The 26,511-nt window shown below is 50.0% G+C and overlaps 9 protein-coding genes across 9 annotated transcripts; 4 read left to right on the top strand and 5 right to left on the bottom strand.

Moving 5' to 3' along the window:
- The first annotated feature begins 56 nt into the window (after positions 1-56).
- BDV59DRAFT_168980 (phosphatidylinositol phosphate kinase family protein) lies at positions 57-1,292 on the top strand. The gene is made up of 2 exons (XM_073688157.1): positions 57-355; positions 412-1,292. Exons 1-2 carry the CDS (start codon positions 89-91, stop codon positions 1,159-1,161), a joined length of 1,017 nt encoding a protein of 338 aa, XP_073552726.1. The 5' UTR covers positions 57-88; the 3' UTR covers positions 1,162-1,292.
- Positions 1,293-1,295: 3 nt separating this feature from the next.
- BDV59DRAFT_168978 (cytochrome b5 reductase family protein) lies at positions 1,296-2,712 on the bottom strand. The gene is made up of 4 exons (XM_073688156.1): positions 2,583-2,712; positions 2,420-2,529; positions 1,730-2,355; positions 1,296-1,677 (listed from the first exon to the last, which is right to left on the bottom strand). Exons 1-4 carry the CDS (start codon positions 2,585-2,587, stop codon positions 1,528-1,530), a joined length of 891 nt encoding a protein of 296 aa, XP_073552725.1. The 5' UTR covers positions 2,588-2,712; the 3' UTR covers positions 1,296-1,527.
- Positions 2,713-3,051: 339 nt separating this feature from the next.
- On the top strand, positions 3,052-4,163 carry BDV59DRAFT_168976 (GIG1 family protein). Its single transcript, XM_073688155.1, has 2 exons — positions 3,052-3,266; positions 3,417-4,163. Exons 1-2 carry the CDS (start codon positions 3,152-3,154, stop codon positions 3,989-3,991), a joined length of 690 nt encoding a protein of 229 aa, XP_073552724.1. The 5' UTR covers positions 3,052-3,151; the 3' UTR covers positions 3,992-4,163.
- Positions 4,124-8,236, bottom strand: BDV59DRAFT_168974 (chromosome segregation protein SMC). Its single transcript, XM_073688154.1, has 4 exons — positions 8,026-8,236; positions 7,790-7,949; positions 4,633-7,741; positions 4,124-4,579 (listed from the first exon to the last, which is right to left on the bottom strand). Exons 1-4 carry the CDS (start codon positions 8,061-8,063, stop codon positions 4,287-4,289), a joined length of 3,600 nt encoding a protein of 1,199 aa, XP_073552723.1. The 5' UTR covers positions 8,064-8,236; the 3' UTR covers positions 4,124-4,286.
- A 148-nt stretch (positions 8,237-8,384) lies between these two features.
- Positions 8,385-10,292, top strand: BDV59DRAFT_168973 (serine/threonine-protein kinase RIO1). The gene has a single exon (XM_073688153.1). It carries the CDS (start codon positions 8,447-8,449, stop codon positions 10,121-10,123), a length of 1,677 nt encoding a protein of 558 aa, XP_073552722.1. The 5' UTR covers positions 8,385-8,446; the 3' UTR covers positions 10,124-10,292.
- A 1,878-nt stretch (positions 10,293-12,170) lies between these two features.
- On the bottom strand, positions 12,171-14,672 carry BDV59DRAFT_52763 (autophagy-related protein 17). The gene has a single exon (XM_073696559.1). The coding sequence runs from the start codon at positions 14,315-14,317 to the stop codon at positions 12,665-12,667; it is 1,653 nt and encodes a 550-aa protein (XP_073552721.1). The 5' UTR covers positions 14,318-14,672; the 3' UTR covers positions 12,171-12,664.
- Positions 14,673-15,273: 601 nt separating this feature from the next.
- Positions 15,274-18,051, top strand: BDV59DRAFT_168969 (F-box/WD repeat-containing protein). Its single transcript, XM_073688152.1, has 2 exons — positions 15,274-15,994; positions 16,056-18,051. Exons 1-2 carry the CDS (start codon positions 15,674-15,676, stop codon positions 17,742-17,744), a joined length of 2,010 nt encoding a protein of 669 aa, XP_073552720.1. The 5' UTR covers positions 15,274-15,673; the 3' UTR covers positions 17,745-18,051.
- A 3,038-nt stretch (positions 18,052-21,089) lies between these two features.
- Positions 21,090-23,837, bottom strand: BDV59DRAFT_168968 (glutamine--tRNA ligase). The gene is made up of 4 exons (XM_073688151.1): positions 22,927-23,837; positions 22,747-22,874; positions 21,862-22,697; positions 21,090-21,808 (listed from the first exon to the last, which is right to left on the bottom strand). Exons 1-4 carry the CDS (start codon positions 23,769-23,771, stop codon positions 21,719-21,721), a joined length of 1,899 nt encoding a protein of 632 aa, XP_073552719.1. The 5' UTR covers positions 23,772-23,837; the 3' UTR covers positions 21,090-21,718.
- A 941-nt stretch (positions 23,838-24,778) lies between these two features.
- Positions 24,779-26,464, bottom strand: BDV59DRAFT_168966 (uncharacterized protein). The gene has a single exon (XM_073688150.1). The coding sequence runs from the start codon at positions 26,429-26,431 to the stop codon at positions 25,412-25,414; it is 1,020 nt and encodes a 339-aa protein (XP_073552718.1). The 5' UTR covers positions 26,432-26,464; the 3' UTR covers positions 24,779-25,411.
- Positions 26,465-26,511: the final 47 nt, after the last annotated feature.

The raw sequence follows: 26,511 nt of genomic DNA, 5'->3' as shown, positions 1-26,511 counted from the left end.
GCCACATCCTACCAACATCCGCGATAATATATATGCTTGCCCTCCGCGATAGCTCCGTCGCCTAATACGATAAAGCTCGTTCCTCATCATGGGCCGACGCCAATCAGCCTTATCACGGTCTATCCAGCGTGCGCTGTTTCGCAACCCGGACGCCTTCCGGAAGACGTTGATCGGGCGTATCCTCGCCTTCTTCAGCCTATTCTACATCAAGCTCATCCGCTACAGCCACGAAACTTTCCGGAAACTACGAAATGAAGTATGGAAGATCGATGAGGCAGAATACCGGTCCTGTTTTCGCAGCGAGGACCGCACCCTTCCACTCAACCCGATGGGAGACATGGGGTTCTCCGGATCGGTATGTATACCATACCCCTCCGACCCATATGGTATGCATCACACTGACGGCGGAAGACCTTCTTCAGCACGCAAAACGCAAAGTTCCTGATCAAAAGTCTACCGCGGCACTTCGAGCATTCGTTCTTCCGCGAGGACCTCTTCCACCCGTACTACGAGTACATGCGTTCACACCGCGACTCCCTCCTCGTCTGGATCACGGATTACCTGTACGCCCCGTACACGACGCTGGGAAGTCTGGTGAAGACGACGCCGGCGCATCATATCATCATGGCGAACGTGCTGCACGGACGCGGCCAGGATTCGTCCTGGGAGACCTACGACCTAAAGCCGATTGATTACTTCTACCCCGAGCGCGATCTCGTCCCGGACGCGTTTGTCAGCGAGCAGACGTTGAGTCGGCTTGCGGATGAATTCCCAGATAAGATCCGGCTTGCGCGCGCGGACTGTGATGCATTCCGGCGCATGATGGCTACCGACACCCAGTTCCTCTGCGACGCAAACGCGGTCGACTACTCGCTATTCCTAGTGCGGTATCCGGTGGGTGAGGCCCCAGAGGTTGATGTTGTTGGACGGAAGAGCCCCTGGCGGGTGGGAGTGCCTTCCGTCGATGGGAAGTGGAGGTATCGCGCGGTGGTGTTGGACTTTTTCTGGGCAAAGCATAAACTGCATGCGCAGGCTATGACCGGGATGGTACAGACGTTTAATGTTATCGGGCGGCAGGGTCCGATGACGATCACAACCACGGCGGAGGAGTATCGCAATAAGTTTTTGAGTATGGTTGATTCCATGTTGGAGGGTTGCTAAGGATTATGCCGGATGGTTGTCGGAATCATATGACGGATTGATCGAACACATGTGGTAGACCGAGGTTATTGCCTGGGGGTTCATGGTGCATCATACAATTGGTTACGTACGATTGTATCTTGGGAAGGACATCTACCGTAATCTAAATTTAATTTATTGGCACGGACGTGTGCCTCCTCTATATCCTCCCTACCAATGTCTCTAGCAGGGATCGCGTATGGTTGGTATTACATCCAACATCCGCGCACGTATGCGCGTGAAAAACTCTTCCATCTAAGTCGTGACTTTTCAGCAAAGCCGTATATCCTTACCGCTGGCACAGTGTACAGCCAATGGTAAGGGTCTAACATAAGGTGGGCGCATTGCTTAGAAGCAAAAGACCTGGTCCTCGAGCTTGCTGACAGGGCGAGCCTTGGTGTAACCAAGAGACTCGGTGGCCTTCTTCATGGCGCTGACCATGGGAGGAGGGCCGCAGAGAAGGATCTTGACGTCCTTGGCGGGGGCAGGAAGGCGCTCCTACGAGACGTTAGTGTAAACAAAAACATGATCAACAAGGCTCAAAACGCACCTTGATCATCTCGGCGGTGACGAAGCCGAAGCCGCCGTTCCAGCCCGGAGGGGGGTTGTTGAGCACGTAGAAGACGCGGAAACCGTCGTCCTCCTTGGCAAGCTGTTCCAGTTCCTCGCGGAGCAGGATGTCCTCGTCGTTAACGTTGGCGAAAATGAGGTCGACCTGGGTGGTGTCGTTGCCACCGTTTCGGGGACGGTTGCGGATAATGGCCTTGATGATCTGTAGCATGGGGGTGATACCAGTACCTCCGGCGATCATACCGATGTGACGGCACATGTTGGGGGTGTAGACCATGGCGCCCTTGGGACCGCGCACCTTCATGGTATCGCCGACCTTGAGGGTGGTAAGGTACTTGGAGATGTTACCCTGGGGGTAGGCCTTGACAAGGAGATCGAAGTAGCCAGCCTCGTTGTCGGAGGAGATAGGGGTGTAGGAGCGGACGACCTCCTTAGGCTGACCCTCAATGGTCGCGGCGAGGGAGATGTGCTGACCGATGGGGAGACCCAGAATATCGGTGGGACGAGGCAGAGCAAACCGATAGATAGCAACATTGTGGGAAATGTTGTTCTTCTCCTTCAGGACGAAGTTCTGGAACTCATTGGGGTTGAGGACCTTTCTCGCCTCTGGAATCACACGGAGAGTTAGCCGGGCGACAGACCAAAGAGGATGGGAAGGTCAATTGCGTACTGCTGCTACCGGTGAACTTCCACGCAGCAAGGATGGCAACCACCGCGACGGCGAAAGGGACGAACTTGACGAGGACAGAGGGAAGGTCCCCGTTGTCCTGCAGAAAGGTACTGTGGGGAAAGCTGTGAGCGATTGGAGTAGATATCGGGGAGGATGAGTATACCTCATAATGAAGAATCCTCCAGCGACCCCAGAACCAGGAAGAAGACGAAAGACGAAGAAGAGGGATGAATAGGGAGAGGGGAGGACGAGGGAGGAGGAGAGAAGAAAGAAGAGACGAGCGGATGTTGGCTGATCGGCGGGGATGAAGAGCCGGAAGTTCCCATGCGTGGGCGGTGAGGCAGGACAGTATCGAGCCGTACGGGAACGATGGACGGGAATCATGACGACCATGATGATGCGATTATCGTCTTCTCCCCGCTATCGCTGATTAGATCGATCACAGTCGTTCCTCCGTACACGATCCATGGATATTACAACCTTCTCGAGGTTTCCCTCCCTTCATCCGACCAGACATACAATTGTCTATCCACACCACTGGATGGATTGACTCTCTGGGGTAAAAAATCCCGGCGGAAGACGGGGAAATTCACCTTCCGCGATGTCAGTCAATATTGACATGCATGCGCCAGTCTCATCCTCCACCCACGACGTCGTTCCTGGCTCCAATTCCCCGGATCCAATTCCTCCCAGCAGCTTAGCCTCGCCACCATCAAGGCACCGTAAGGCACCATGACCGCGGACGACGTTCCCGCCTTCAACCTCACCGAGACGGACCGTCAAGTCCTCGCGCAGACCGACGAGGAGTTCGTCCTCCACGATTGGGAGGACCTCAAATCCATCATCGGTATGTTCCGATCCTTACAATCCACTACCAGGAACCACAAACAACACAATTCAATTCAACAATCCCCGTCGATTCCGCGTTGACATGCTCTTCCCCGGATCATTCCGCGCTCGTCTGACTCCAAACTAACCCCGCACTCTCAACAAACAGCGCGAAATGATCTCGCCGTGTTGAAGCGGAAACCCTCCGATCTAATCCGATATCTAGCCTGGTCCAAGAGCATCAAATCCCAGTACGGTTCGATTACCAACTACATCTGTCAGTGTCGTCTGCATTGGCATCTCCCGGACACCACCTCGGCGGCCGCAACGGCGGACAGTGGGCCGGTCTTCCCTTTCAAGAACCCGGTCCCCTTTGCCGATCCCTCGGACTACAAAATCCTCCGCAATGACTGGCCCTACGGTCTCACCCCGGACATTGTCCATCTCGTCGTCTGGCTTCGCACCCCCGTCGCAGTTAAGGAGTCCAACGGCGACGTGACCGATGAGTCACGTGCGCTGATCGAAAACTTCGTCCAATCGACTTTTGTCAGTCGTCTCGCGCGCGAGAAGAGTCGTTTCCTGGACCCCAAGGCTCATGTTCTTTGGTTCAAGAATTGGACGGCGCTACAGAGTGTGCGTTCCCTCGAGCATGTCCACATTCTGGTGCGGGATGTACCTGACAACATCATCACCGAGTGGACAGGAGAAAGCTCTCGACAGGCCGAGATCGAAATCCAAAACTAACCGAACAAACATCTGGCTATGACATTGATGAATAACGGGACAGGTAAATTCACGATCCGATCCATATTTGTGGAAAGAATTTAGCATTGGGAATCTTAGAACCACAGCCTCACGATAGAAAGGAAATATAGCGCACATAATAAAAAAAAAAAAAGAAACAGGGAAAATAATATGAAAATGACATAGACAAGCAATTGTAAGTAGAGGCTAAATATCAGTACTGCCCATCATGATTGCGCCTACTATCCGTCCGGTTCCGACATCCAAGTAACAAGGCATCAACCTGCGTCCTTCACTATGTCTTCTGCTCTTCAACAAACTTCAGTGCTTCCTCGCGTGATACCACATCAATCGTACTGGCCTTCTCCCGGAAACTGACACCGTAACACTTCTCGGCGACATGTAACATCTCTGGCCGGAAAGTGGTGCAAATGAATTGGCCATTCGTCGAATCAGAGATAGATTTGAGCATTTGAGCAACGGCAGTTCGGTATTGAGCATCGAGGTTAGCGTCGATCTCGTCAAAGAGATAGAACGGTGCGGGATCGCAGGCTTGGATGGCGAACACCAATGCAAGAGCGCAAAGACCTATCAGTGATGTTAATACTTCGCACTGAAGAATGCCACTAGGCAAGACTTACTCTTCTGTCCACCACTGAGCTGCTGAATACGCTGCTGCTCGTCGTGTTTGCTGTTGAAACTGACGCTGATCCCAACACCCACATAATTCTCCACGCTTTGCCGTGCCTCTTCATCTTCAGATTCGAGTTCGTCGTCTTGGTGGAGCGCCCGGTCAGTCTTCCTTTGGATGATCAATCGTCCTCGACCAGCAGGAACAAGTTTCTCGAAGACGTTATGGAACTCCCGAGAGACTTGCTTGAACGTTCGTTCAATGGCTTCATCTTTCCTCTGATCTAGTACATTTATGAGGTCGTCAATAGACTTTTGAGAAGCGTCCAGCTCCTCCCTTCGTGATGTAAGCATCTCCCGCTGTTTGGTGAAGCTGTTATATTGCTCGAATGCCTTCTTGTTGACATGCGAATACTTCTTCAGACCTTCGTTGACCTTGTGAAGTTTCTTCACCACCGAGTTGGAATCAGTGTTCTTATATTTCGTGAAAGCCTCGTCTGGCAAAACACCAAGGTCGCGGATATTCGAGGCACATTCGGCCGCTTGTTTCGTCAACGCCGCTTTCTTCTGCATACTCTTCTCCATGCGTCGTTGATGCTTCTCGATAGACTTGGCTAGATCCTCCATCTCCCGACGGGTTTCCGCATTGCGCTGTTCCAGCTCGGCAGCCTGGGTGTTCGCCTGTTCGATGGATTCATCGACTTGCTGGAGACGGCTATTCAGCTTCTCCAAGGCCTTACTTAAACGCTTCATCTCCCGCTGTGTCTCTTTCAAGTTGCCTTGGTTATCATCATCCGCCATGTCGATGTCCTGACTAAAGAGTTGATCAAGCCGGGGGTTAAGATTCTCCCGTAGCTCAACTTCCAGAACTGACTTGCGGGCTTCGAGTTCACTGCGGTTGTTGGAAAGTTCTTGGAACTGTCGTCGGAGATCTTGGGCAGTATTGTTGAGAGCCTCTAACTGGGATTCCTCGTCATTGCTGAGAGCTTTCTGGAACGGAGACTTCAACTCTGCTTCGAAAGCTTGGACCTGGTCTGTCAAAACAGCCAGGTTGTTCTCGATATTACGGAGAGCTCGCCGTTTGGCATCGAGGTTATCAATTTTCTTTTGGAGGAGATCACGCTTGCTTCGCAGTTCGTGGCGCAGAGGTCCACTGCTGCTTTGCACTTGATGCCTCTGTTGCTCCAGCTTCTGTAATTCGCCCACAGATTGTGTGATGAGTTGATCCATCTTCTCAAGCTCTTTACGAATCTCGCTCCCACGGTTCTTCTTTGTCTCATACTCGTCTCGCCACTTCGCTAGATTCTTCACTGCGTCAAGTCTTGACTGGCGAGAGTCATGGAAACCACCGGTGAGAGCACCTCTCTTATCGGAGCGGTCTCCTTCGGGAGTAATTGCATTCACACCATGGCTTCGAGCATATTGGGCAGCCACTTGGAGGTTAGGACAAATGATGGTCTTCCCAAACACATGAAGGAAAGCCTTCTCATAGGCCTTGTCGTACTGAAGCTTCTCAATCATTGGGATGGTATCACTAGCCCTCGGCATGTTGATTGGCCTGGACCTTAAACGATTCAAAGGCATGAAGGTAACTCTGCCAGACTTCTCCTGCTGAAGAATCTCCAAAACCTTCGTGGCGGTCTCGTCTGTGTCAACAACATAGTGGAATAGACTCTGTCCAGCGGTAACCTCGACAGCCGTGCGATATCGGTCGTTGACGTCGAACAGTTCGGCCAGCGTACCGTAGACACCTTCCAAATTATATTGGCGCTTGATCCGTCTGACAGCAGCGATACCCCGGCTGGTGTTGTGGTCCATCATTTGTGAGAGATTGCGCTCAGCGCGGTCGACCTCATGCGACGCATTAGACAGGATTGAGTCAAGCTTGGCTTCCTCTCTCCAGAGTTCTTTCCGTTGATCCATCAAGCGGTCTCTCTCGTCCCTTGCTGACTGGATCTGTTGTTCTACCGACTGGATGTTATCGCCTCGTCCATCAATTTGCTTGCGCAAGCGTTCGGTTTCGGGTTCCAACAGGGCGATCTCGCTTTCAAGCTCTTTGATATCTTCTTGAGTTTGGCTAACGACGCCCTGGGCGGTGGAAATGGAATTGTAATTATCCTTGATCTCCGTCTGCAGCCATTTGTCGCGCTCGGATTTGTTCTTGAACCGGGAGTTTCGACCCTGCTTTGCGTACAATCTCTGGCGCAAAGTTTCTGCTTCAGTGAACTGAGCTTTAACCGTGTCTTCTTGATCTTTGGCAGCATTAAAACGGGGGAGGAGTTCCTGAAGTTCGTTATTACGCTCTCCAATGGCAGCCTGGATCTCCTTCAGACTCTGGTCATGACGGTTTTTGAGGGCCAGCGCCGCGGCTTGGTTATCAGAGAGAGACTTGGCCTGTAACTCGACCTGGGCAAGCGCTTTCGAGGCCTCCCGCCGCTCGTCCTCCAGCTGTGATTTGTCGACCTTCAGGAACTCGATCTGCTGTTTGCACTCGGCAATTCCGGCATCGATCTGGGCCATATCTTTCTCGCCCTGAATGAACCGATCGCGGTTGAGGTCGGTATCCTCCACACCTGTCTGTCTCTGCTCTTCCAAGTTGTCAAGGATACTGGAGATTTCCTGCTGTTCGCGAGAATAGATGGTGTATTCGAGACATCTCCTCTCCTTATCCTTCTCCTGATAGTTTCTCAGCTCATCCTTTTCTTCTTCAAGCTCGGAAAGTCTCTCGTTGATAAAATCCAGCAGTTCGTCGATCTTGGACCGTTTGTTATTCGTCTCGTGCATGATCTTCAGGGACTCGGCACGACGGGCTTCGTAGACCTGGGTTCCCGCGACTTCCTTCAGCAGATTCAGACGCTCGGAATCCTTCATGTTGGTCAATGCGGTTACTCGGCCCTGGGGAACAATATAGTAAGGGTTCGACCGGGAGAAACCAGCCGACTCGAGAAGATTCATCACATCCGATTTCGTGGCATTTTTCCGGTCCAGCGTGTATTCGTCTTTCTTGAGACCAATTGTTCGTCGGAGGACAACCTCCGGCTTGCCGGTTGGAAATCGATCGTCGGAGTTGTCGAAAATGATCTCAACGTAGGCCGACATCACAGCAGAGCCCGAACCTTCCTAGTCGGCGTCAGCACGCAAGCGAAACAACGGCATCAAGATACGCACGTGTAGCAGAGCCTGTCGCTCCTCTCGTCCAAGGTGCGTGTAGGCATCGCTAAGGACGAAACGAATGGCGGCGAAAAAGTTGCTCTTGCCGGAGCCATTGCGACCGACAATTACGTTGTGCTTTGGAGAGAACGGCTCGATGACAGTTTGGTCCTTGTAGCTATAGACGGACAGGTTATACGGATGCGATCAGTCTGCGTGTATCGGCGGGGGGCATCTCCTCTGGGATGGCATACCTTTTGAAGCCCTGAATGATGATTTGCTTCACGTACATTGTGACGGGGCACGCGCAAGACGAGAGATTATGACAACACCGGGAGCATCACGCGGCCAGAAACAGAAGATCAGGAGCGTGTGCCCTGACGGTGCGCTGAAGGGCAGAAGGGAACGATGCTGCGACAGTGACGGACCCGAGAAAGCAGTTGCTGGCGACGGAATGGAGGCCTGCGATGGAGCTGGACTACGCGTGGACCATCTGGGTTCTTTTTCCCGTACGCGTTCCACCCGCGGGGTTTCTGCCGGGCGGTGAACCCAGGGCGGTCCACAAGGTCTCTTTTCTTATCCGAAAAGGAAAAAAAGTTGTCGCACCGCAGCCGCTTTTCTTTGCGACCACTTTTGCACCTCTCGTAAATCCCCTGGGACCGCCATCTGTTAAAAATGGCTTCCTCCCAGTCTGATGTCCAGACCACCGGTCTGGCAGATGGACTCTCGCCGTCGCATACATACGTCCCCAATCAAGGCTATGTAAATGCCGATGGTACTGCCCCCTCCATCGCGGGGCAAGATCCTGACGCAGAGGGTCAAGACGACAACGAGCAGGATGACGATTACTACGATGATATTTTCGAAGATGATCTCGATGAAGGGGAATTCCCGTCCTCAAACCCAGCGGACTTGACGAAAGCCTACAACCGTCAGCGGAAAGTGAACGAGCTCGCTGCCGATCCCAACGTTCCTAAATGGACCTACCCGAAAACCAACACCCAGAAGCCCACGGTGAACACGCACGCGTCCGTGGACGATCAGATCAAGTCATTAACTCGTCACGCGGGCAAGATCAAGCTGGATGACGTGCAGTCGGGAATGGCGAGCCGCGGCGGCAGTGGTACGGACCGAGCAGATCGAGCGACCTCCGAACAAGTGTTGGATCCCCGGACAAGGATGCTTTTGCTGCAGATGATTAATCGCAACATTGTATCTGAAATTCACGGTTGCTTGTCGACGGGTAAGGAGGCTAACGTGTACTACTCGCTTCTGTTCCCGGACGATGAGGATGCGATGCCGGTACACCGTGCCATCAAGGTTTACAAGACGAGTATTCTTGTTTTCAAGGACAGAGATAAGTATGTGACGGGCGAGTTTCGGTTCAGACAGGGATACAGCAAGAGTAACAACCGGGCGATGGTGAAACTCTGGGCTGAGAAGGAGATGCGCAATCTGCGGAGAATTTATTCCGCCGGCATTCCCTGCCCGGAGCCCGTCTTCCTACGCCTCCACGTCATGGTCATGGGCTTCCTAGGTAACTCTAAAGGAGTGGCGGCTCCTCGATTGAAGGATGTGGAGTTTGATATCCCGAATCCTGAGACGAGATGGCATGAGCTCTATGTGGATCTCTTGGGCTACATGCGCGTCATGTATCAGACTTGTCGACTTGTGCACGCCGATCTGAGCGAGTACAACATGCTCTATCACAAAAACAAGCTTCATATCATCGATGTCAGTCAGAGTGTTGAGCATGATCACCCGCGCAGTTTGGAATTCCTGCGTATGGATATCAAGAATATCACGGACTTCTTTCGCCGTAAAGGTGTTGATGTTCTATCGGAACGTGCCGTGTTCGAGTTTATCATTGCCGCCGATGGTCCGACAAGCATAACGCCGAGCGAGCCGATGCTTGAGGCGGTCGAGAAGCTGTTTGCGACCCGGAATGATAACGCAGAGGATGTTGACACAGCCGTGTTCCGTCAACAATATATTCCTCAGACTTTGGAACAAGTGTACGACATTGAACGTGACGCTGAGAAGGTCCATGCTGGCGAGGGTGAAGACCTCGTTTACCGAGACCTCCTTGCAAGTAAGAAGGGAGCTAGTCAACAAGCTGACGAGAGTGACAACGAGTCTGAAGCTGACGGCTCCACCGGGGAGACCGGCTCTGAGGAGGACGGAGACCCTTTTGCGAAGAAGCAACCTCGGGGGAAGCGGTTTGAAGATAAGGATTCAAAAAAGGAGCACAAGCAAAAAGTGAAAGAAGAGAGGCGTGAGAAGCGCGCCAATAAGATGCCCAAGAATATGAAGAAGCGTCTGGTGTCATCTTCGTCTCGGAAGAAGAAATAGATAGGCATGTGTGGGCTTGGGGCGGGATAGTTTTGCATTAATTCGGTTAAGGAAAAGTTTGTTGCACACGACCTCATGAGATTTATGACCATTATTGTTGGATACTAATTTTGCATGCATATATGGTGTTTTTGCGCAGATAGACTTGTATAGAAAAGAAAAGTGTGCCTGAGAACGAACTTATATCCCGGCGCGAAGTTGTCTATCATCAAGCTAGAAGAGGTTATTCAGCCTACTTGCCGGCAAGTCTGCATATCCCAGCGCATCCACCCAAAGTGTCCATTATCTTCGGATTACAATTACAATCCGTCTTAGAGGGAAAGAAACATTCGGGCCGACTAACATTGAATTAAGAAAACCTTGGAAGGAAGCAAATGTGTTTCATTTCACTCCCCGCGGAATTCAGCAAAACTATTGAAGATTTGATCATACTTCATCTCCCCCACGACTTCAGGATCTCCATTAAATAAAATTTCCATACCACCGTCTGATGACAACTTGGGACCCCCAGTCCGTGTCACAGGTTCCGGTCTTGGAGGTGTCGGTTACTACCAGAGGTGGGCCACTCGATGGGGCCACGACTTCACTCAATATCTTACCGGAAGGAATCGACAAGGCGAGACCTATTAGAATTCGTAATCGGTCGCGTTCCAACCTTGAATGGCTGTGCGCAATTTGCGCGCAAGTGTGGGCAACGATTTGTGGAATGTAGCTGGACCGGATCCCTCCTCTTCAAGCTCGACAGAACAATGCTGTGCTGCTAATATGTCGAATGCATTACCTATGAAGTCTGGGTGTGGTGAGGGTTGGAGACGATGGTGAATGTTCAATGCGATGCCACAAATGGAATTGGTGAAGCCATAACGACTTAATTTTCGTGCGATCTCGACGTGTTGCCAGAGAAATGCTGTAAGAGCATCCCCGGTTGAGATCCACTGACTTGGGCTGTTGACACCGTTTCCCGGGGAGGACGAGGCAAGCTGTTTCAGTAGTCGCAGTTTTTCAGGGCTGAAATACCAGATCGATTTTGTTGACAACTATGAGGCGAAAGGGGGCTGAATATAAGAGAGGTGGCGACCTCAGGCAGCTTCGGCAAAACTAATGGTCTTCCAGTAGTATTACTACCTATATCTTCAAGTATGATAAGCGGACGATGGCTGTAGACTTTGCCATTATCGTGAGATTTGAAAAGCCTGGCGCGCGATTGTTCTTGATGATAGTGGCATCGATTCAAAAATTCCAAGTCCACACCACATGCCGTCCGACCAATATTGCGAGCCCAGACCCTCTGGATGGCACCATATGCTGATGCATCCGCAATAGCATGGTTAATAGCAAAGGTAAACAGCAGCCCATCTTTGATAGAGATGGCTCGCACACGGAACGCTTCAGCCCCATGTATGAATTCCGGTAACTGTATTAAGTCTGACCTGAATGTGTCGGATAGGCATTTATTCGAGAAGTGTTATCGTTTTAGTTGGTCGTACGTTGGACAATTAATAGTGCCCCCCAGCATCCGATGGCTCTGGGATCCTGACCACGAGTTTCCCATCAATTTCTGGGGAGTTTTCGATCCGGCCGGCTAGGAGAGGCAACTCAACAAGAGTTCAACTCAAGCCTTCTTGTAGCTGAGAGTAGATTTTCTGGGGTGGGGATGCTGCTGGAGGGAGATGGAAACCTAAAAAAATGGTTATCCACAATCTTGGGGCGTATTGCTCAAAGGGGCAAGAGGAATGGTCTGAGGCTTCAGTTGCAATGCCAGCCTGACCCAATTGCTCTGCATTGTTATTGTATATGGTGAGAATCACCAGCCAGAAGGCAGTAATCCCCTTCCTGAACAGCCGTTTAGGTAGCTTATATACTTGCCAATACTGAGCCGAAATCCAGTTGCATATGCTACACCGCTTCAACACCTCTACTATGTTAGGAGCGAGCGAGCTTAACTTCTGAGTGCTATACGGCACCCCTTGCATGCGGAGATATATATTAAGTGGTAGTCCTAGGACCCACCCAGAGATTCACCGCATGATTTCCAATAAGGTTAATCCTAGTCTTCAAACACGGCCCAAGGCTAGACAAGCCATAAGTACTGGCATATCATATGTACGCTGAGATCTACTAATAAAATTTCGAAACTAACAGATCTCTACACAGTATATAGTAGGAAATATCGGGTATCTCCATACGGACAAATCCTACCCAGTATATATCTGCGCAGTCAGGTTTCCTGTGACCCATCAGAGCTCTCTTTGAACCTCATCCAGATCATCCGACCGAACACGAGTGAACGTCCACGTTTGCGCGTACATCTCAACCTCAATCAACTGTGGTAGAGTATGCGTCAAACCAGAGGTAGCTTCCTGTAAGGCGGATGACCTGGTATCGGTCTAAGCCTAAGCCTAATTTTTGTTCATCATTTAGGTCATTTGCTGTGTTGACTGCCACATGCCGACTGGAGTGTTCAAAAAATAAGAGCTAGCCGGATGAAAAAAAACTACTCCAGCTGATGCACCAAAATCGAGGTAAGGACGGCACACTACTCTAGGCATTATGGCTATTTCTAGCTTTTAGCCGGGCGAGTGCCTCCTCGACCAGGGACTTGGGCAATGTAGGTATTGTTTCTCCATCACCGTGGATCTCATTAGGTGGCTGGATTGCAATTTCACTAGTGTCAGCTTCCGGCTTGGTGTCTGCATCAGCGTCTTGGTTTCGGGCATCGTTCAGAGTGCCGCCGGATATGCGGTGGAACTCAATACGCATGGGCTCTCGCCCGATCCCTGGCCATATATCGGAGGGTAGGTAATCGCCTTGCTCTACCCTGAATACCTCGCGCGCATTGACATCCTCTTCGTATAGTTGGTCCAACTTGTGTTTAGCATCACGTAAGACTTTCTCAACGCGATGCCGTACATGTCTCCGACGTGCAACTTCGAGGATGAGACCATCATATGCTTCTAGGAAGCCGTCATACAGAGTGTTGAGATCGGACAGGTCTGACAGTCCTCCCTGAATTCGCTCGTGCTCATCTTTCCAAACACGTGTAAAGGTGTGCGCCTGCGCTATATAACCGGGAAGGCGGGCAGATGCAAGGGAAGAGATGTGCTCAAAGACGGACGTGGTGGCATTGTACACAGACAGAAAGGCGTCTCTCTGAGCCAAGACATTTTCAAATGTCGACTCCATTTCACCAATACGATCTTGAATTTCCATCACGACATCCTCTGCTTCTGCTGCGTCTTTGATCAGAACACTGACCATTTCTTGGTATTCAGAACTGCTGAGAGGATCAAGAGGCGCGTTAAGGTTAGCGTTGATTCCTTCCTCGATATTTGGCCCGCCACGGCCGCTGACATTCATTCCGGTGGGCATGTCGCCGGTGATAGACCTGGCAGCTGCACCTCCACCCTCGGTATGTTTGACAGCGGTCACACATAGGTCGAAGTGACGTACAAGCGACTCTAGTAGATTAGCCAATTCCTGAGCATGTGTTTCTAGCGAATGTAACATAGACGGTACGGAGGACAATGATGGCAAGCTCGCATTGGACGCAGATGACGAAGCTGACGAGGCGGATGACCGGGAAGATGCCATTTTCGTGGCGGTTCGGTAATTGCCTAAAGCTTCCTTGATGGATTGCAGCTCGTCATCGAAGGCACAGTTGGATGTCTCAAGTTCCGCTTGTGCATCATTGGTGCGATCGATCGCACCCTTCATAGCCGAATTGAGTTCCTCTACGCCACGTTCATCGACGAAGTCGTGGAGACTTTTAGCGTCTTCGCCTTCAGGGCGGAATGACGCATGGACGATAGTCTCACGCAATAGGTTTAACGTTTTCCTTAGGCGGGCGTCCGCTGCATCAAGACTCCGTAACACACCGGCAAACTCAGAGCGCCCACGTACGGAGACTTCTTCGACCTCGGCGCGCACGCTGTAGAGGAGTCGCAACTGGTTATTGAGGCCCCTCCTCAGAAACCCTGTGCGAGCAGATACTACAACACTCTCTTCCAAAGCGGACCGGGCCGAGGTCACAATTTCATTTGCACGCCACACATGATTGATGGAGGACAAAGACCGCTTGGCCGCAACAAGATGAGAGATGAGCGTTTCTAGCTGAGGAATTGACGGCTCAGCCTGTGACGACTCATGGCCCTGGCATGCGACACTTGAAGTCGCCGAGGATTCCGAAGCTGACATAGTCGACGACGTTCCAGACTGGAGGGTATCCCAGGATATATTCGTTCCAGAAGCCTCGGGCTTCCCAGTTGCTCCAGTGCACGGGATGTCCACTAGTTGTGCGAATCCGGGCGCTCGTGTCGCTAGGTACCTTGCAAGAACGAATGCGATCTAGACTTCGGAGGAATTTTGTGAAATGTTGCGTCAGTTTAGCTCATAGTCACCCCATATGGAGCTACCGGGGTGGCGTCGATCCTTGCTTAAATATAGAAAACTATCGACTCTCAGACGTCAGAAAGAATGATGCATCCGGGGCTTTCGGTACGGGAAGGAGTGGCGGTAAGTCGAAGGATTGGTATGATCAAGGGGTTGGTAATGCTGAGAACATGGATGTCGTATTGAGGGATTTCCGTGAGAAATTAATCTAACAGGATACAAGGAAACAAACAGGGGGGAAGAGAAAGTGACGCTCGAAGACACTCGGACTGTGAAATGCCTCAGGAATAAACACTGACCTCGAAAGCTCCCACTGCACGGGCTGCTGTCGTCAGGAGAAAGGAAAGGAGACGAAAACACAGACACCAGCGAAGACAAGGGCTCCACTCTCAGCTTCGATACGTGGTTGCCCTGATGGTGATCTATACGTACGCTGTAGTGTACGCAGTAGATGCGGTGAGCTGTTCCGACTTTAGGTTGAGTAAGAAGCGGATGTGCGGTGTAGTCGCAGTAGACTAGGTCCCAACGGACACCGCGACTGGAGCAGCTGTCACTAGCCGATTCTGTCCTCTGGGGAAGGATCCGCAATTGATCCTCGCGATGGCGAGGGATTGTGCCGCAGAAGATGGTCTCGTCGCCATCAAGTGGGCCGCCAGGGAGAAGGTGATGCGACGGGAGGCGGCTATGGCGCCATCGCCGTCACGTGCCAGGCCCAGCACGAGACCCGTATCGGCGCTTGCGTGATGCAGCGTCGTCGCCGACTCTTTGGTTCTCTCATATTTCGCCTCTCCCACTGGTCTGCACCTCTCGACACATACATATAGCTGCAGGAATTTCGCTCTCCCGACGTCTGGCTGGTCCAACTGCGCATCTTCCTCTCTCCTCCCCTTATCGTCGCTACGGTTCTCCCGCGGTCCTCACCGAACCTCTCTCCGCCACAACCCTCCTCACCCATCTCTTTCGTCGCAAACTACCCTGTCTGTAATTTCGCACCTCGTTTACGCATCGGTTGCTCCCAGACGGCTGTATCACGGGAACAATAGCATGATCACCGTAATAATCTGACTGCGAGACGCACTTTGATACCGGAATCCATCGAAACTTGGACGCAGAATCATCGACTGCACAGATACAGGAAAGAGACTTTACTGTGGGAGAGAAATGGACTCAACCCAGGTGTCTTTCAAGTCCATCTTCGGAGGCACCCCTGAACCAGCAGATGAGGTTGATTCCGAGGCCGATACTACCCAGCATGGGCCCCACAGTTTTAGCAACGTCACAACAACTTCCGCAAAGCTTGCCAACGAAAACGTTGCGCCTTTTCTTGCAAAACACATCCCTGAACAATACGGTCCATTAGGCTCGCGGACAGGGAAACCGGAGGACTTGAGCGGTGCGAACTCCAAATACTGTTATCGCCACCGCCCGGATATCAAGTGCCGTCGACAGGCCGACGAGCCTTCGATGGATAAATTGCAAAGGGTAAGCACTTTATTCTTTCTCCAATTCCTCTTCTTCCGATATGAAGATTAACTGTTCCAAGGACCTCGAGACCCTCCCTCAGAGCGACCAGCAAGGCATCGCCCATATCTGGTCGCTCTTTTCTGCTGCTCCCGCCAAGCACCGCAAACTGATCCTGCAGGGGCTTATGGCCCAGTGCTGTTTTCCACAACTCTCATTCGTTTCCGCTACTGTTCGTGAACTTATCCGAATTGATTTCCTGACCGCGCTTCCTCCGGAAATCTCCTTCAAGATCCTCTGTTACCTCGACACCACATCCCTTTGCAAAGCCGCACAGGTGTCGCGGCGTTGGAGGGCCCTTGCCGATGATGATGTTGTCTGGCATCGCATGTGCGAGCAACATATTCATCGCAAATGCAAAAAGTGTGGATGGGGTCTCCCCTTACTTGAGCGGAAGCGACTACGTGAATCTAAGCGTGAAATCGAACTACGTGCTACAACATGGGATATAAGCGGGCCCTCGCCGAGTCTTACTTACACCGGAGAACAGCAGTGTGAACAGCCATCGGCCCCCGAGAGTTCTGGTTCTGGAAAGCGAAAGCAGGACACGAGCGATGAAGACGCAGCAATCGTTAAACGACAATGCTCCTCCCTTGCCTCCGACTCTGAAAAGGACGATGCCTACTTCAAGAAGCGTTACAGACCATGGAAAGAGGTGTACAAGGACCGGTTCAAAGTTGGGACAAACTGGAAATACGGAAGGTGTTCGATCAAGATCTTCAAGGGCCACACTAATGGGGTCATGTGCCTGCAATTTGAAGATAATATACTGGCCACCGGTTCCTACGATGCGACGATTAAGATTTGGAACACGGAGACCGGGGAAGAATTGAGAACTCTCTATGGACACGAATCAGGAATCCGTTGTCTCCAATTTGACGACACGAAATTGATCAGCGGCAGTATGGATCGCAGCCTCAAAGTGTGGAATTGGCGGACGGGAGAGTGTATCTCCACATACACAGGCCACAGAGGCGGCGTCATTGGTTTGCATTTCGACGCCACGATCCTTGCATCTGCGTCTGTTGACAAGACGGTGAAAATCTGGAATTTCGAAGACAAGTCCACATGTCTCCTACGCGGGCACACAGATTGGGTTAATGCGGTCAGGGTTGACACCCTTTCTCGCACTGTCTTCTCAGCTTCCGACGATTGTACCGTTAGGCTCTGGGATCTGGACACCAAACAGTGTATCCGGACGTTCCATGGTCATGTCGGTCAGGTCCAGCAAGTGCTTCCTTTGCCAAGGGAGTTTGAGTTCGAGGATCATGATGCAGAATGCGAGAACGACAATGTCAGTACTGTTTCTGACGATTCAGGGCCTTCGTCGCCTCAGGCCGCTACTATGGGTCTAGATTCTCAGTCTTCTTTGTTTGGGCCCTCTTTCGAGAACGGCCGCCCTGTCCCTCCTCGCTACATTGTGACGAGCGCATTGGATTCGACCATTCGACTCTGGGAGACAACCACCGGGAGATGCTTACGAACTTTCTTCGGACATCTAGAAGGTGTCTGGGCATTGGCTGCCGACACGTTGCGTATTGTTTCTGGCGCCGAAGACCGCATGGTCAAGATTTGGGACCCTCGAACCGGGAAGTGCGAACGCACATTCACGGGTCACTCTGGGCCTGTGACTTGCATAGGCCTTGGTGACAGCCGTTTTGCCACCGGTAGTGAGGATTGCGAGGTGCGCATGTACAGTTTTCAAAGTTGATTGACCTTCAATCATTTCCGGGCGCCCCTCCTGGGGAGATGACGCTGGTCTATAATGTTTCCTATTTTACTTTTCTTGCTGCTATTCTTGATGGATACGAATACCCCCAGTTTTTTTGTTATTATTTCGGATCAAGGTCATATCGGGTTTTGGGGGTTAGCATACTGGACAACGGAATGGCGTTGTTCAAAGGTCAATTTGCATGAGATCAGCAATAGCTAATTTTCCGTGTATCTATCTATGTATAAATGGAAGATTTTCTAAGTTTTAAGTACCATTGAATTGAGCTTGATGAAGGAAGACTCGGGTGATGTCCACAGTTCATTGCCTGACTGAATCAGAGCCAAATGGTGCTAGGTGACCTAGTTGGTGCCTTCCCTGAGCACCAGAATATTTATCAAAAAAAAAAAAAAAAACCGTGGCCTTCTCTATAGTTTTGATTTCTAAATTTTACTTCATACATTGCGGTTTTGTAGCGTAATTTCTCAAACCTTCCATGGATCGCCAAGAGTAATGCGTGGTAATATTCCCATCATCTACAGCTACCTACTCTTGTCAATGATGTTCCATCGACACAATGTCCGCTAACAGCAGCCCCATATTACGAATCCTGAGTTGATATCGTACACAGTAGCGATGGAAATGTTTCGTTTATTATAGTATAGGATGAAAGAATTCCCGTATACATAAATAGTCAGCAATTCGAGGTCAAAGCAGCTGTTCGTATAGATTGCTTCATGTATCCTCATTGTTGCCCGCCGCGTGTCACCTTTTTTTCCATAGATCCTAGTTAGTGTCGAGAGACACCTTGTCTTCTCGTTCCGGCCGTCCGGTTCCAAACGGGTGTTTTTATAGAAGTGGTTACTCGATGCCCACCACCAATCATGGAGCAGCCTAAAGAAGCGAGGATGGCATATCGAATGCGCGTTTCACTAGCACCGATGTAACAACTACGCAAATAACAATAACAAGGTACGCAAGGAAAAGACATTCGGCTATCACGACCAATGAAGGAGACCGTCGCGACTCATCTATGTAGGATATCCGTCCAGGATATGGATCTGTTGCGCCGGCATCAGTATAGGTCATGGATATACCTTATACATTAGTGAATACGCACCATCGCCTAGGTCAAATCCACCTTTCTCCAAAAGGTCCAGATTTTCTTCCAGCCGGCATTTCATTTTTGTTTTATTCTCATAAACAGAATTCTTTGCTGGCTATTAAATGCCTGTTTTGGCCTCGGATGTTGCCCAACCAGGCTCTTAATGCAGGAGATATTGGAGATTTGGCTGTTTCAAAGCAAGATTTATTGCTTATAGTATTAGTTCAGAACAAGGACTGGAAATATGTTGCCATCTATCCTCTGAGAACCTCTCAGGTACGTTGGCTACATTCGTATGTCACTATATCGTCACTGATAAGAGAAACACGGTAAAAGCCTGACACACGCCTGTTGCCTTCCTCTCTGCCTAGCACAATGTACTAGTATGCTAAGTTGCAGTTTGGTAGGTACCTACTTGTTCACCCTATACTTAGGTATCTCCCTGGACTGACATCCATCAACGCAAAGATCTCACAGTCTTAGAAAATAGCAGCCTCTCTGCAGCAAATACCGTGAAGTTTGAAATGACCGCACAGATAGATTCAATACCACCACTTTCTTATGCTAGAGTCGAAGCGCGTGCTGATCAAGACACCTCAAGCGGTTGCGCTAGAGATGTTGGTCTACAGGGCAGAACTGTAGCATCGAATGCGGAACATCCAGAGTTAGTTTCTCCTGTATGCCCACTGGCCTTACATAGGTGCAGATACAATTCAATACCGCCACCACCCTACCCCAGAGTCGATGCGCGTGCCAATCAGGCGACTTTGGGTAATATGAATGGCGGTAATGCGCTACAACGCATAAATATAGATCCAAACATGGATCAGTCGGAACCAGTCTCCCCTGTTCGTCCACTGGCCTCATATAGGCACAGATGCAATTCAATATCGCCGCCGCCGTACTCCGAAAGCAATGCGCATGCTGACCAGACGATTTTATATAATACGACGGGAGATACTGTGCTACAGGGTATAACGATAGTTCCGAATACGGAGCACCAAGAACAAGTATCTCTTGCACGTCCAAAGACCTCGTATTGGTGCGGATACGGAGGTCGCAGAAAGTCCGGTTTGAGCACGACTACAAAAGTCTCACTTTACGATATATTGGCCATTTTGATACTTACTGGAATTGCCGCACTCTGCTGTTTTGCGCTGGGTCTGGTGAAGTGGCTTCCCATGACTCCCAGTCCTTAACAATGAGGATATTTCCTATCTAGCCATCGCCTTCGACGGCAAAACGCATGCGCCGTGCTACTTTTCCAGCTTTATTGAAATAATGTGGGTATAGACAGTGCATTTTAAAGTGATAACTGAAACCTCCGTTGCCTCCTAAATTGATGTCCATATTGCTCCCGTACGTGCCCTCTGTTGTTCCAACTTGTACGCTTCCCTTTTATAATAGCACGTTTGTCGACGGGACCACCCCAGTTAGAAATTTCCCCACTGTGAATTCTTTCGGTTGTTTTATAATACAACCCATGCATCCTCATGCTCTTCATAAACCAATCACCTTTTCGCAGTCAAACCTCGTAGTCATGTCCCCGACCTGTTCCATGCGTTCCTTGATTTAAGCTTTTTTGTCCAGCATGGTAGATAAGACTCCATGTAGCAGCGATCTCATCAGTTCCGGTTTGCTCCAAATCCCCGGAGTCGACCATACAGATAGTCTGGAGGTTTTGGAAAGCTTTACCGAAAAAAGGCCGTGAACTCATCCCTCGACATGAAGCGGTAACCAACCACATATTTATTCTCAATCAGGCACATCTCGTTCGTAAATTCAAAATTTGCGTCGAGTAGAACCATGTCTGCAAACCGTTCCCACTTTGCTCTCCACAAACCGACAGTATTGTGATTTCTTGCAGTGGATAATTTCCACAGTCTCCGCGGAGTGGAACCATCCCTAAGGTTTGTTGATACGAGCGCGCTATGAGGCAGAAATGAGATATGATGTGGAGGAATTGATGGTGAGAAGAAAGGAATACCAAGACAGTGGGGATATTCAAATTCAAGATCATAATGCCTCCTATCACCCTTGGGGTTAAATGGTAATCCCTAATCAGTAGCGGAACATTTTTCATTCTTATTGGCGTATGCCTCTTCTGAGAATTGTCCCAACTTCATGGATAGGTACTGTTCCCTAATCTTTTTCATGTGATATAGTCGTCCAAAATATACTCCTCTCGTACTCCGAACCCGGAGAACAAAAAAGAAATAAATATCCCTGTTCGAACTTTGCCTAAATTACAATGGCCAATGACAGGAAACCCCTAATTGCGCCTAATATACGCAGAGCTAGGGCTGACATCGATACCAAAACGGGTACGGAATAACTAGGTGCAATCCAACAGAAGAGAATTATGTGCTTCTTATGTGAGAATTCTTCCTGGGCCCTGGTAGGATACTTCATGACATGCAAAAGAACACAACAGGAAAGTAAATAGGAACCAGCAGCTGCATCGATAATCTCATCCGCTCAATGACCGAGACTATTAGGTAGTGGCCCTTCCTGACTTGGGGTATCCGATCCGAAGATGGTGTCGGATATTTCCCAAATATCTCCCCCCTCATTATGGAAAAAGGATGCATTTTTAACAGCAGCTCTTTGAGCTGTTCGTGGAGATGGATATGCGTAATTATGTCCAGAAATCTGACTTGGCTCCACTTCGCCCAACCGATGTCTAACATATTGGATGATATGGCGTCGTGAACGATTCCTGGTACAAGGCAGTGGAGGGCGTTAGTTGCATTAATAAAAAGGAACCCCAAATAGTCTATAATCTAGATAGTGATATGTCCTTTTCACTGTGCCACGAATCTCACTCCTTAACTCCCAGTTAAGAAAACAAGCGTGAACATTACCAGGTTCAGCTGTCGGCTTCCTTCTTCGCATCTTCCTTGAGAGCCACAATGCGATTAAGAACAACAGAGTCTTCAGTACTATCCGAGTCCATCGCCTACGGAACCATTAGTGTCATGTTATGTAACGCAACTGGATAAGGATACTCACAAAGTAAGCAACACGCATAGCCTGAAACCGCACACCTTCGGGTCCAGATCCAGACTTTTCACCTTCAGTCTGCGGCCAGGGAGCACGACGACGAACTTCCTCGAATCCTGAGTTGACGAGCGCATCATTGTAGATCACCTCACTATCTGGATTGATATCGGAAAGGAATCCGCCTTCGACAGCGGAAGGGTTGTCAGACTTGAAAAGTCGGTTATGGACGCGTACAGTGACCTTGCGCGCATCTTCAGGGACCCAGTGGATATATGCCTTTTGCTTTGCACCATCCCTGACCAAGGTCGCCTGGATTTCTGTAATTTTACCAGTGGTCTCATCCTTCGAAAAGGATACAGCCTTGACTGGGTAAGGCATCTGGAACAAGCCGACAGACTGGCCCGGAGAAAGCCGGAAGAAATCTTTCGAAGGTACCTCGCGGAAATCGGATCGATCAATATAAACAGTCGAGGACATTCGCACCTTGTATGTGCCAAATTCAGGTTGCTTGGGCGAGAACGGCAATTCGAGCTCCTGTCCATCCAGATCACCCATATCCTGGATCACGACACGAATCGGGTCCAAGACTAACATGACACGAGGGACTGATGTCTCGAGGTAACGGCGCACCGACTGTTCAAACCGTGCAATAGGGATGATACTTAAGCTGGTGGTCACGCCCAGCTCGTTGATGAATGAATGGATCGCTCCAGGGGGTACTCCGCGTCGACGGATCGCAATCAAGGTGTAGAGACGAGGATCATCCCATCCACGGACGTGTCCCTGATCCACCAATTGTTTCAAGGATCTCTTGCTCATGACAGTGCCAGTGATATTCAAGCGGCCTATGGAGGGATTAATTCGGGCCCCGCAAGATACAAGTAAATTACTTACCGAATTCGCGCTGCATAGGCTCATAGACTCCAAGAGTCTTGTTCAGCCATTCGTAGCTCTCGCGCGCAGTGATGAACTCGGTGGTGCAAAGACTATGCGTGATGCCTTCGAAGCTGTCGCACAGACAACTTTTCCCAATGTCAGAAAGGTGTAAAAGTGGGGATTATGAGTGGAACATACTGAGCGAAGTCATAGGATGGATAGATGTTCCACTTAGTCCCCGTGCGGATGTGCGGAGTGCGGTTCTTGGGAATGCGGTAGGCAGTGATATCCCACATTTGCGGGTTGCCGCTACCCAAGAGATCTTGCTTCATACGCAAAAACGCTGTTTGAGGCGCGTATTTGCCATCACGCATATCTCGGAACTTAGCAAGATTCGTCTCCACGTCTTGGGAGGCATGATCACACTGGAATCGTGGAGTCTTGCCGTCCTCACCTCCACGCTGCAATTTAAGATCTGCCTCGCTGCAGTGGCAGACATAGCCCTTTCCCAGTTCAATTAACTTCTCAGCCAGGTCATACAGGCGTTGAAAGTTGTCACTCGAATAAGTAACCTTATAAGGTGTGAATCCCAGCCAGTGCACAATATCTTCAATTGCGTGGAAGTATCGTTCCTCCTCAGCATCCGGATTTGTGTCATCAAATCGAAGGATGGTTTCACCTCCATGGTATTGTGCGAATTTCCAATTGATGAGGATGCTCTTGGCGTGACCGAGATGCAAATATCCGTTGGGCTCGGGGGGGAATCTTGTCCGAACGTGCGACGAAGGGCGCAATTTGTAGACATCAGCGAGGAAGCCTTGTTTGACCATAGCGTCTGGGTCAATAGTGGCCTCGGCTGGCTTAGAAGCGGCTGGAACGGTAGTTTTCTCTGGCTTGCTCTGCTGAGTCGATTTAGCAGCTTCCTTTGAGGCTTTCTTGGCTCGCTTTTGCATGCGCTTCTTCAACTCGCCCTTCGACACCATCTCGCCCGTTTCCGGGTCGAGTTGGAGCTTGGCAAGGTTGTCCGCGACTGCATCAGCCATGGTGGTGGTATGTCCACTGCAGTTGGATGATGTGGGTTGGATATTTGGATATTGAATCGCTGAGTGTGAATCATCGATGATCGCGGGGTTTTCTCCCGTGTTGGGAAGGAACCCCACCGCCGGGGCAGATGTTCTTCCGGTGCCGAAAAAATAAGAATGCCTATTGAGGACTAGTGAGTTCGGACCTGACAACACCTTGCCCATTAGGGAAATATGTCATACTCCCGACTCCTACAATATGGCTGCCGCTTGGAATATTTAGACTATTCTTCTTAGATGTGCGTATCTCAAGACATCCATTATACTGAATTATACAGCGACCAAATAAGTTCTCTGGCCAAGAGTCAGGAGCATATGGAACTGATGAGTTAGCCTCCAGTATCGTAGCATCAGAATCCATTGTACGACAAGGAGTACTACTAATTGCTTGGATATTTACTGTTGCTATTGCATCTGGGAGTGCTTTGTCCGTTTCTCTGCCGCTCTCGTGAGATCATGTCGGCGATACTCGGGAACTATGATCGACTTGCACAGCAGCTGTGTAATTTAGCATAATGTTTTGGCACGCCAGATAGGTCTTCATGCACCTGAATTGCATCTTCGAGTCTGGATTACATCATGAGGTCATTCCCACGTAGGACAAGCTATCCACATTAAAGAATTGGTGTTTCGTTATCTACATGTATACCCTGACTCTGTCACCAAGAGTTGTGATATTGCCCGCATCTGAGGTAAGATCATCAAGGCTACAAGTGGGGGACGTAAATGTATGTAACCTAGGAAGCAAGGCTGCCTTTTTTTTTTTTTTTTGGTAAGCGGGGATGTCGTTGAGATTCTAATCAGTATGCCCACAGTAACGAAACCTCGGACAGGGCTCGTGGGCATATCGTTCTTGAGTGGTATAAGTTCACCCTTTCAGCCAAACAATCCAGTCACCGACTTGGTCAAGAAACATTACTCACATCAACAGGTTGTAGTGCCTCTGGTCACAAGGAACAGTATGATATCTCCATTCATGTATCATTTCCACTATATTGAACGAACTAAACTAACCGCAAAAGAGTTGAAAATGCATCTCGTTCAGCTTGCCAATTCCCTATTCCTCCTCTGCCTTCTCTCCATGTCCCTGGCAGAGCCTATGAAAAGTTGTGATCCTAATAACGCAAAGTCTCTTGTTCTACAGGAGAACACTCTTGTACCTGAGGAACGTTCTGCCGATGAAACCCCATCTCCTTCTGAGGCTGATCGTCCAGCACTGATCAGCTGCCAAAACTGCGCGAAGATCAAGAAGAAAAAGGCTAAGTTTAACGGAGGCTGTGACCCGGCGAAAAGCAAAGGGTACCGGTCATCGCATAATTGCGGCGATAAGAAGGTTGGTGGGAAGAGTTATCTTTGTGTTCGAGACGGTGTAGCGCAATGTTACCAGAATAACTTGGCAAATTTGAGAATGGAGCACGGTGAGTGCTTCAAATAGGACGCATGTTGGAATTCAGAAATAAGGTGTATTCAACATATTCTTGGTTCTCAAGGATAGTTTGGTCCTTCATCCATCTGTTTATGTCAATGTATTTCCTGTGCTTAGCATAGAACACAGTTCTAGAACTGTGTGTCTGTGTGAGAGAGAGAGAGAGAGAGAGAGCTCAACGTGGTCCAAATTTGATTTCAGTCAATGCATATTCCATGGAGCAATGCGTTCCTGGGACTTCCCACACTGTCCCATCCACGGCATGCTCGAGTAGCCATTTTTGACAAACAGAAATATCATCGATCTGATCCTTAGGGTCCCAAGGAACATCAATGTGGAACAACATTTCCCGTTCCTCACCAGTTCCCTCAGGATACTGCGAAAGTACCATCCGACCCCAAAAGCTGTTCCTCCATACAGAGGAATCCTCGCACGAGCGAGCATCAGCATCAATGATGTGGCCACCCCTGGTATTGGCTACCACTACCCGTTGTAAACCGAAAGGAAAGCCTTCCGCGAGGTGGTCGGGTATCCGCTCATACATGTAGGAGTCGGGCCGCATGATAACGAGATGCGCTAGATCGGGGCACTTCTGGAGCTCTGCGACGAAATAATCGTCAATGTCTGGGTTGTACAGTGCGAGCCGACGGAGGCGAGGCCACAAAGTCCAGACCTGTGGCTCATAATCATCAACAGCTCTAAGAAATAGCTCATCCTGAACAGAGCAGACGTCCTCCAGCATCTTAAGGCGACAAAACGCTTCACGGAGGGGTCGCCGGATTCCATCCAGGTCTTCATAAGGCCAGATGTTCCGTAGAGGCATGTCAACGACAAGGACTCGCAGACTGGAACATATACGAGTGAAAAGACGATCAATTTGATGGATTGTCCATTCATCGAGTGTCGGTGCGGGAAACGGGGCCAAGAAGAGCGAATAGGCCTCTGGGCCATCGGCGTCGTCGTCCACGAAATAGCCACTTCGGTCCAATAGGCTGTCTAAGCGCAGTGTCTCGTCGATAAAAAGACAATGGCGGAAAAGGAGTCGCCGGGCAGCAGGGTAAGTCAGCTTACAGGTAAGGGTTAGACTGATCAAAGTTATTGTGACAGGATCATCTGCCTGGTGTATCTTGCGAGACGTTGGAGAGACGATGCTCTCCACTATCTGAAGGATGATTTCAGAAGGAAAGATCGGCATTCTAATTGAGCGGTTGAGTGGAGATGAAAAATGGTGGGGTGTTCGAAAATGAGATTCTGCAGGCCTGAAATATATTTGCC

Source organism: Aspergillus ambiguus (assembly GCF_047715705.1).
Source record: "Aspergillus ambiguus strain CBS 117.58 unplaced genomic scaffold BDV59scaffold_2, whole genome shotgun sequence".
Lineage (NCBI taxonomy): Eukaryota > Fungi > Ascomycota > Eurotiomycetes > Eurotiales > Aspergillaceae > Aspergillus > Aspergillus ambiguus.
This window is presented reverse-complemented; position numbering and strand designations above follow the sequence as displayed.

Coding starts and splice junctions, on each gene's coding strand:
- BDV59DRAFT_52763 (XM_073696559.1), bottom strand. CDS start 14,317: ATGTCAGCTTCGGAATCCTCGGCGACTTCAAGTGTCGCATGCCAGGGC.
- BDV59DRAFT_168980 (XM_073688157.1), top strand. CDS start 89: ATGGGCCGACGCCAATCAGCCTTATCACGGTCTATCCAGCGTGCGCTG. Junction 356..411: donor ACATGGGGTTCTCCGGATCG/GTATGTATACCA, acceptor TGACGGCGGAAG/ACCTTCTTCAGCACGCAAAA.
- BDV59DRAFT_168976 (XM_073688155.1), top strand. CDS start 3,152: ATGACCGCGGACGACGTTCCCGCCTTCAACCTCACCGAGACGGACCGT. Junction 3,267..3,416: donor GGACCTCAAATCCATCATCG/GTATGTTCCGAT, acceptor CTCAACAAACAG/CGCGAAATGATCTCGCCGTG.
- BDV59DRAFT_168969 (XM_073688152.1), top strand. CDS start 15,674: ATGGACTCAACCCAGGTGTCTTTCAAGTCCATCTTCGGAGGCACCCCT. Junction 15,995..16,055: donor CGATGGATAAATTGCAAAGG/GTAAGCACTTTA, acceptor AACTGTTCCAAG/GACCTCGAGACCCTCCCTCA.
- BDV59DRAFT_168973 (XM_073688153.1), top strand. CDS start 8,447: ATGGCTTCCTCCCAGTCTGATGTCCAGACCACCGGTCTGGCAGATGGA.
- BDV59DRAFT_168974 (XM_073688154.1), bottom strand. CDS start 8,063: ATGTACGTGAAGCAAATCATCATTCAGGGCTTCAAAAG. Junction 7,742..7,789: donor AGCGACAGGCTCTGCTACAC/GTGCGTATCTTG, acceptor GACGCCGACTAG/GAAGGTTCGGGCTCTGCTGT. Junction 4,580..4,632: donor GCTCAGTGGTGGACAGAAGA/GTAAGTCTTGCC, acceptor CATCACTGATAG/GTCTTTGCGCTCTTGCATTG.
- BDV59DRAFT_168968 (XM_073688151.1), bottom strand. CDS start 23,771: ATGGCTGATGCAGTCGCGGACAACCTTGCCAAGCTCCAACTCGACCCG. Junction 22,875..22,926: donor CCATCCTATGACTTCGCTCA/GTATGTTCCACT, acceptor CATTGGGAAAAG/TTGTCTGTGCGACAGCTTCG. Junction 21,809..21,861: donor CTATGCGTGTTGCTTACTTT/GTGAGTATCCTT, acceptor ATGGTTCCGTAG/GCGATGGACTCGGATAGTAC.
- BDV59DRAFT_168966 (XM_073688150.1), bottom strand. CDS start 26,431: ATGCCGATCTTTCCTTCTGAAATCATCCTTCAGATAGTGGAGAGCATC.
- BDV59DRAFT_168978 (XM_073688156.1), bottom strand. Junction 2,356..2,419: donor GAAGTTCACCGGTAGCAGCA/GTACGCAATTGA, acceptor GTGTGATTCCAG/AGGCGAGAAAGGTCCTCAAC. Junction 1,678..1,729: donor TCACCGCCGAGATGATCAAG/GTGCGTTTTGAG, acceptor AACGTCTCGTAG/GAGCGCCTTCCTGCCCCCGC.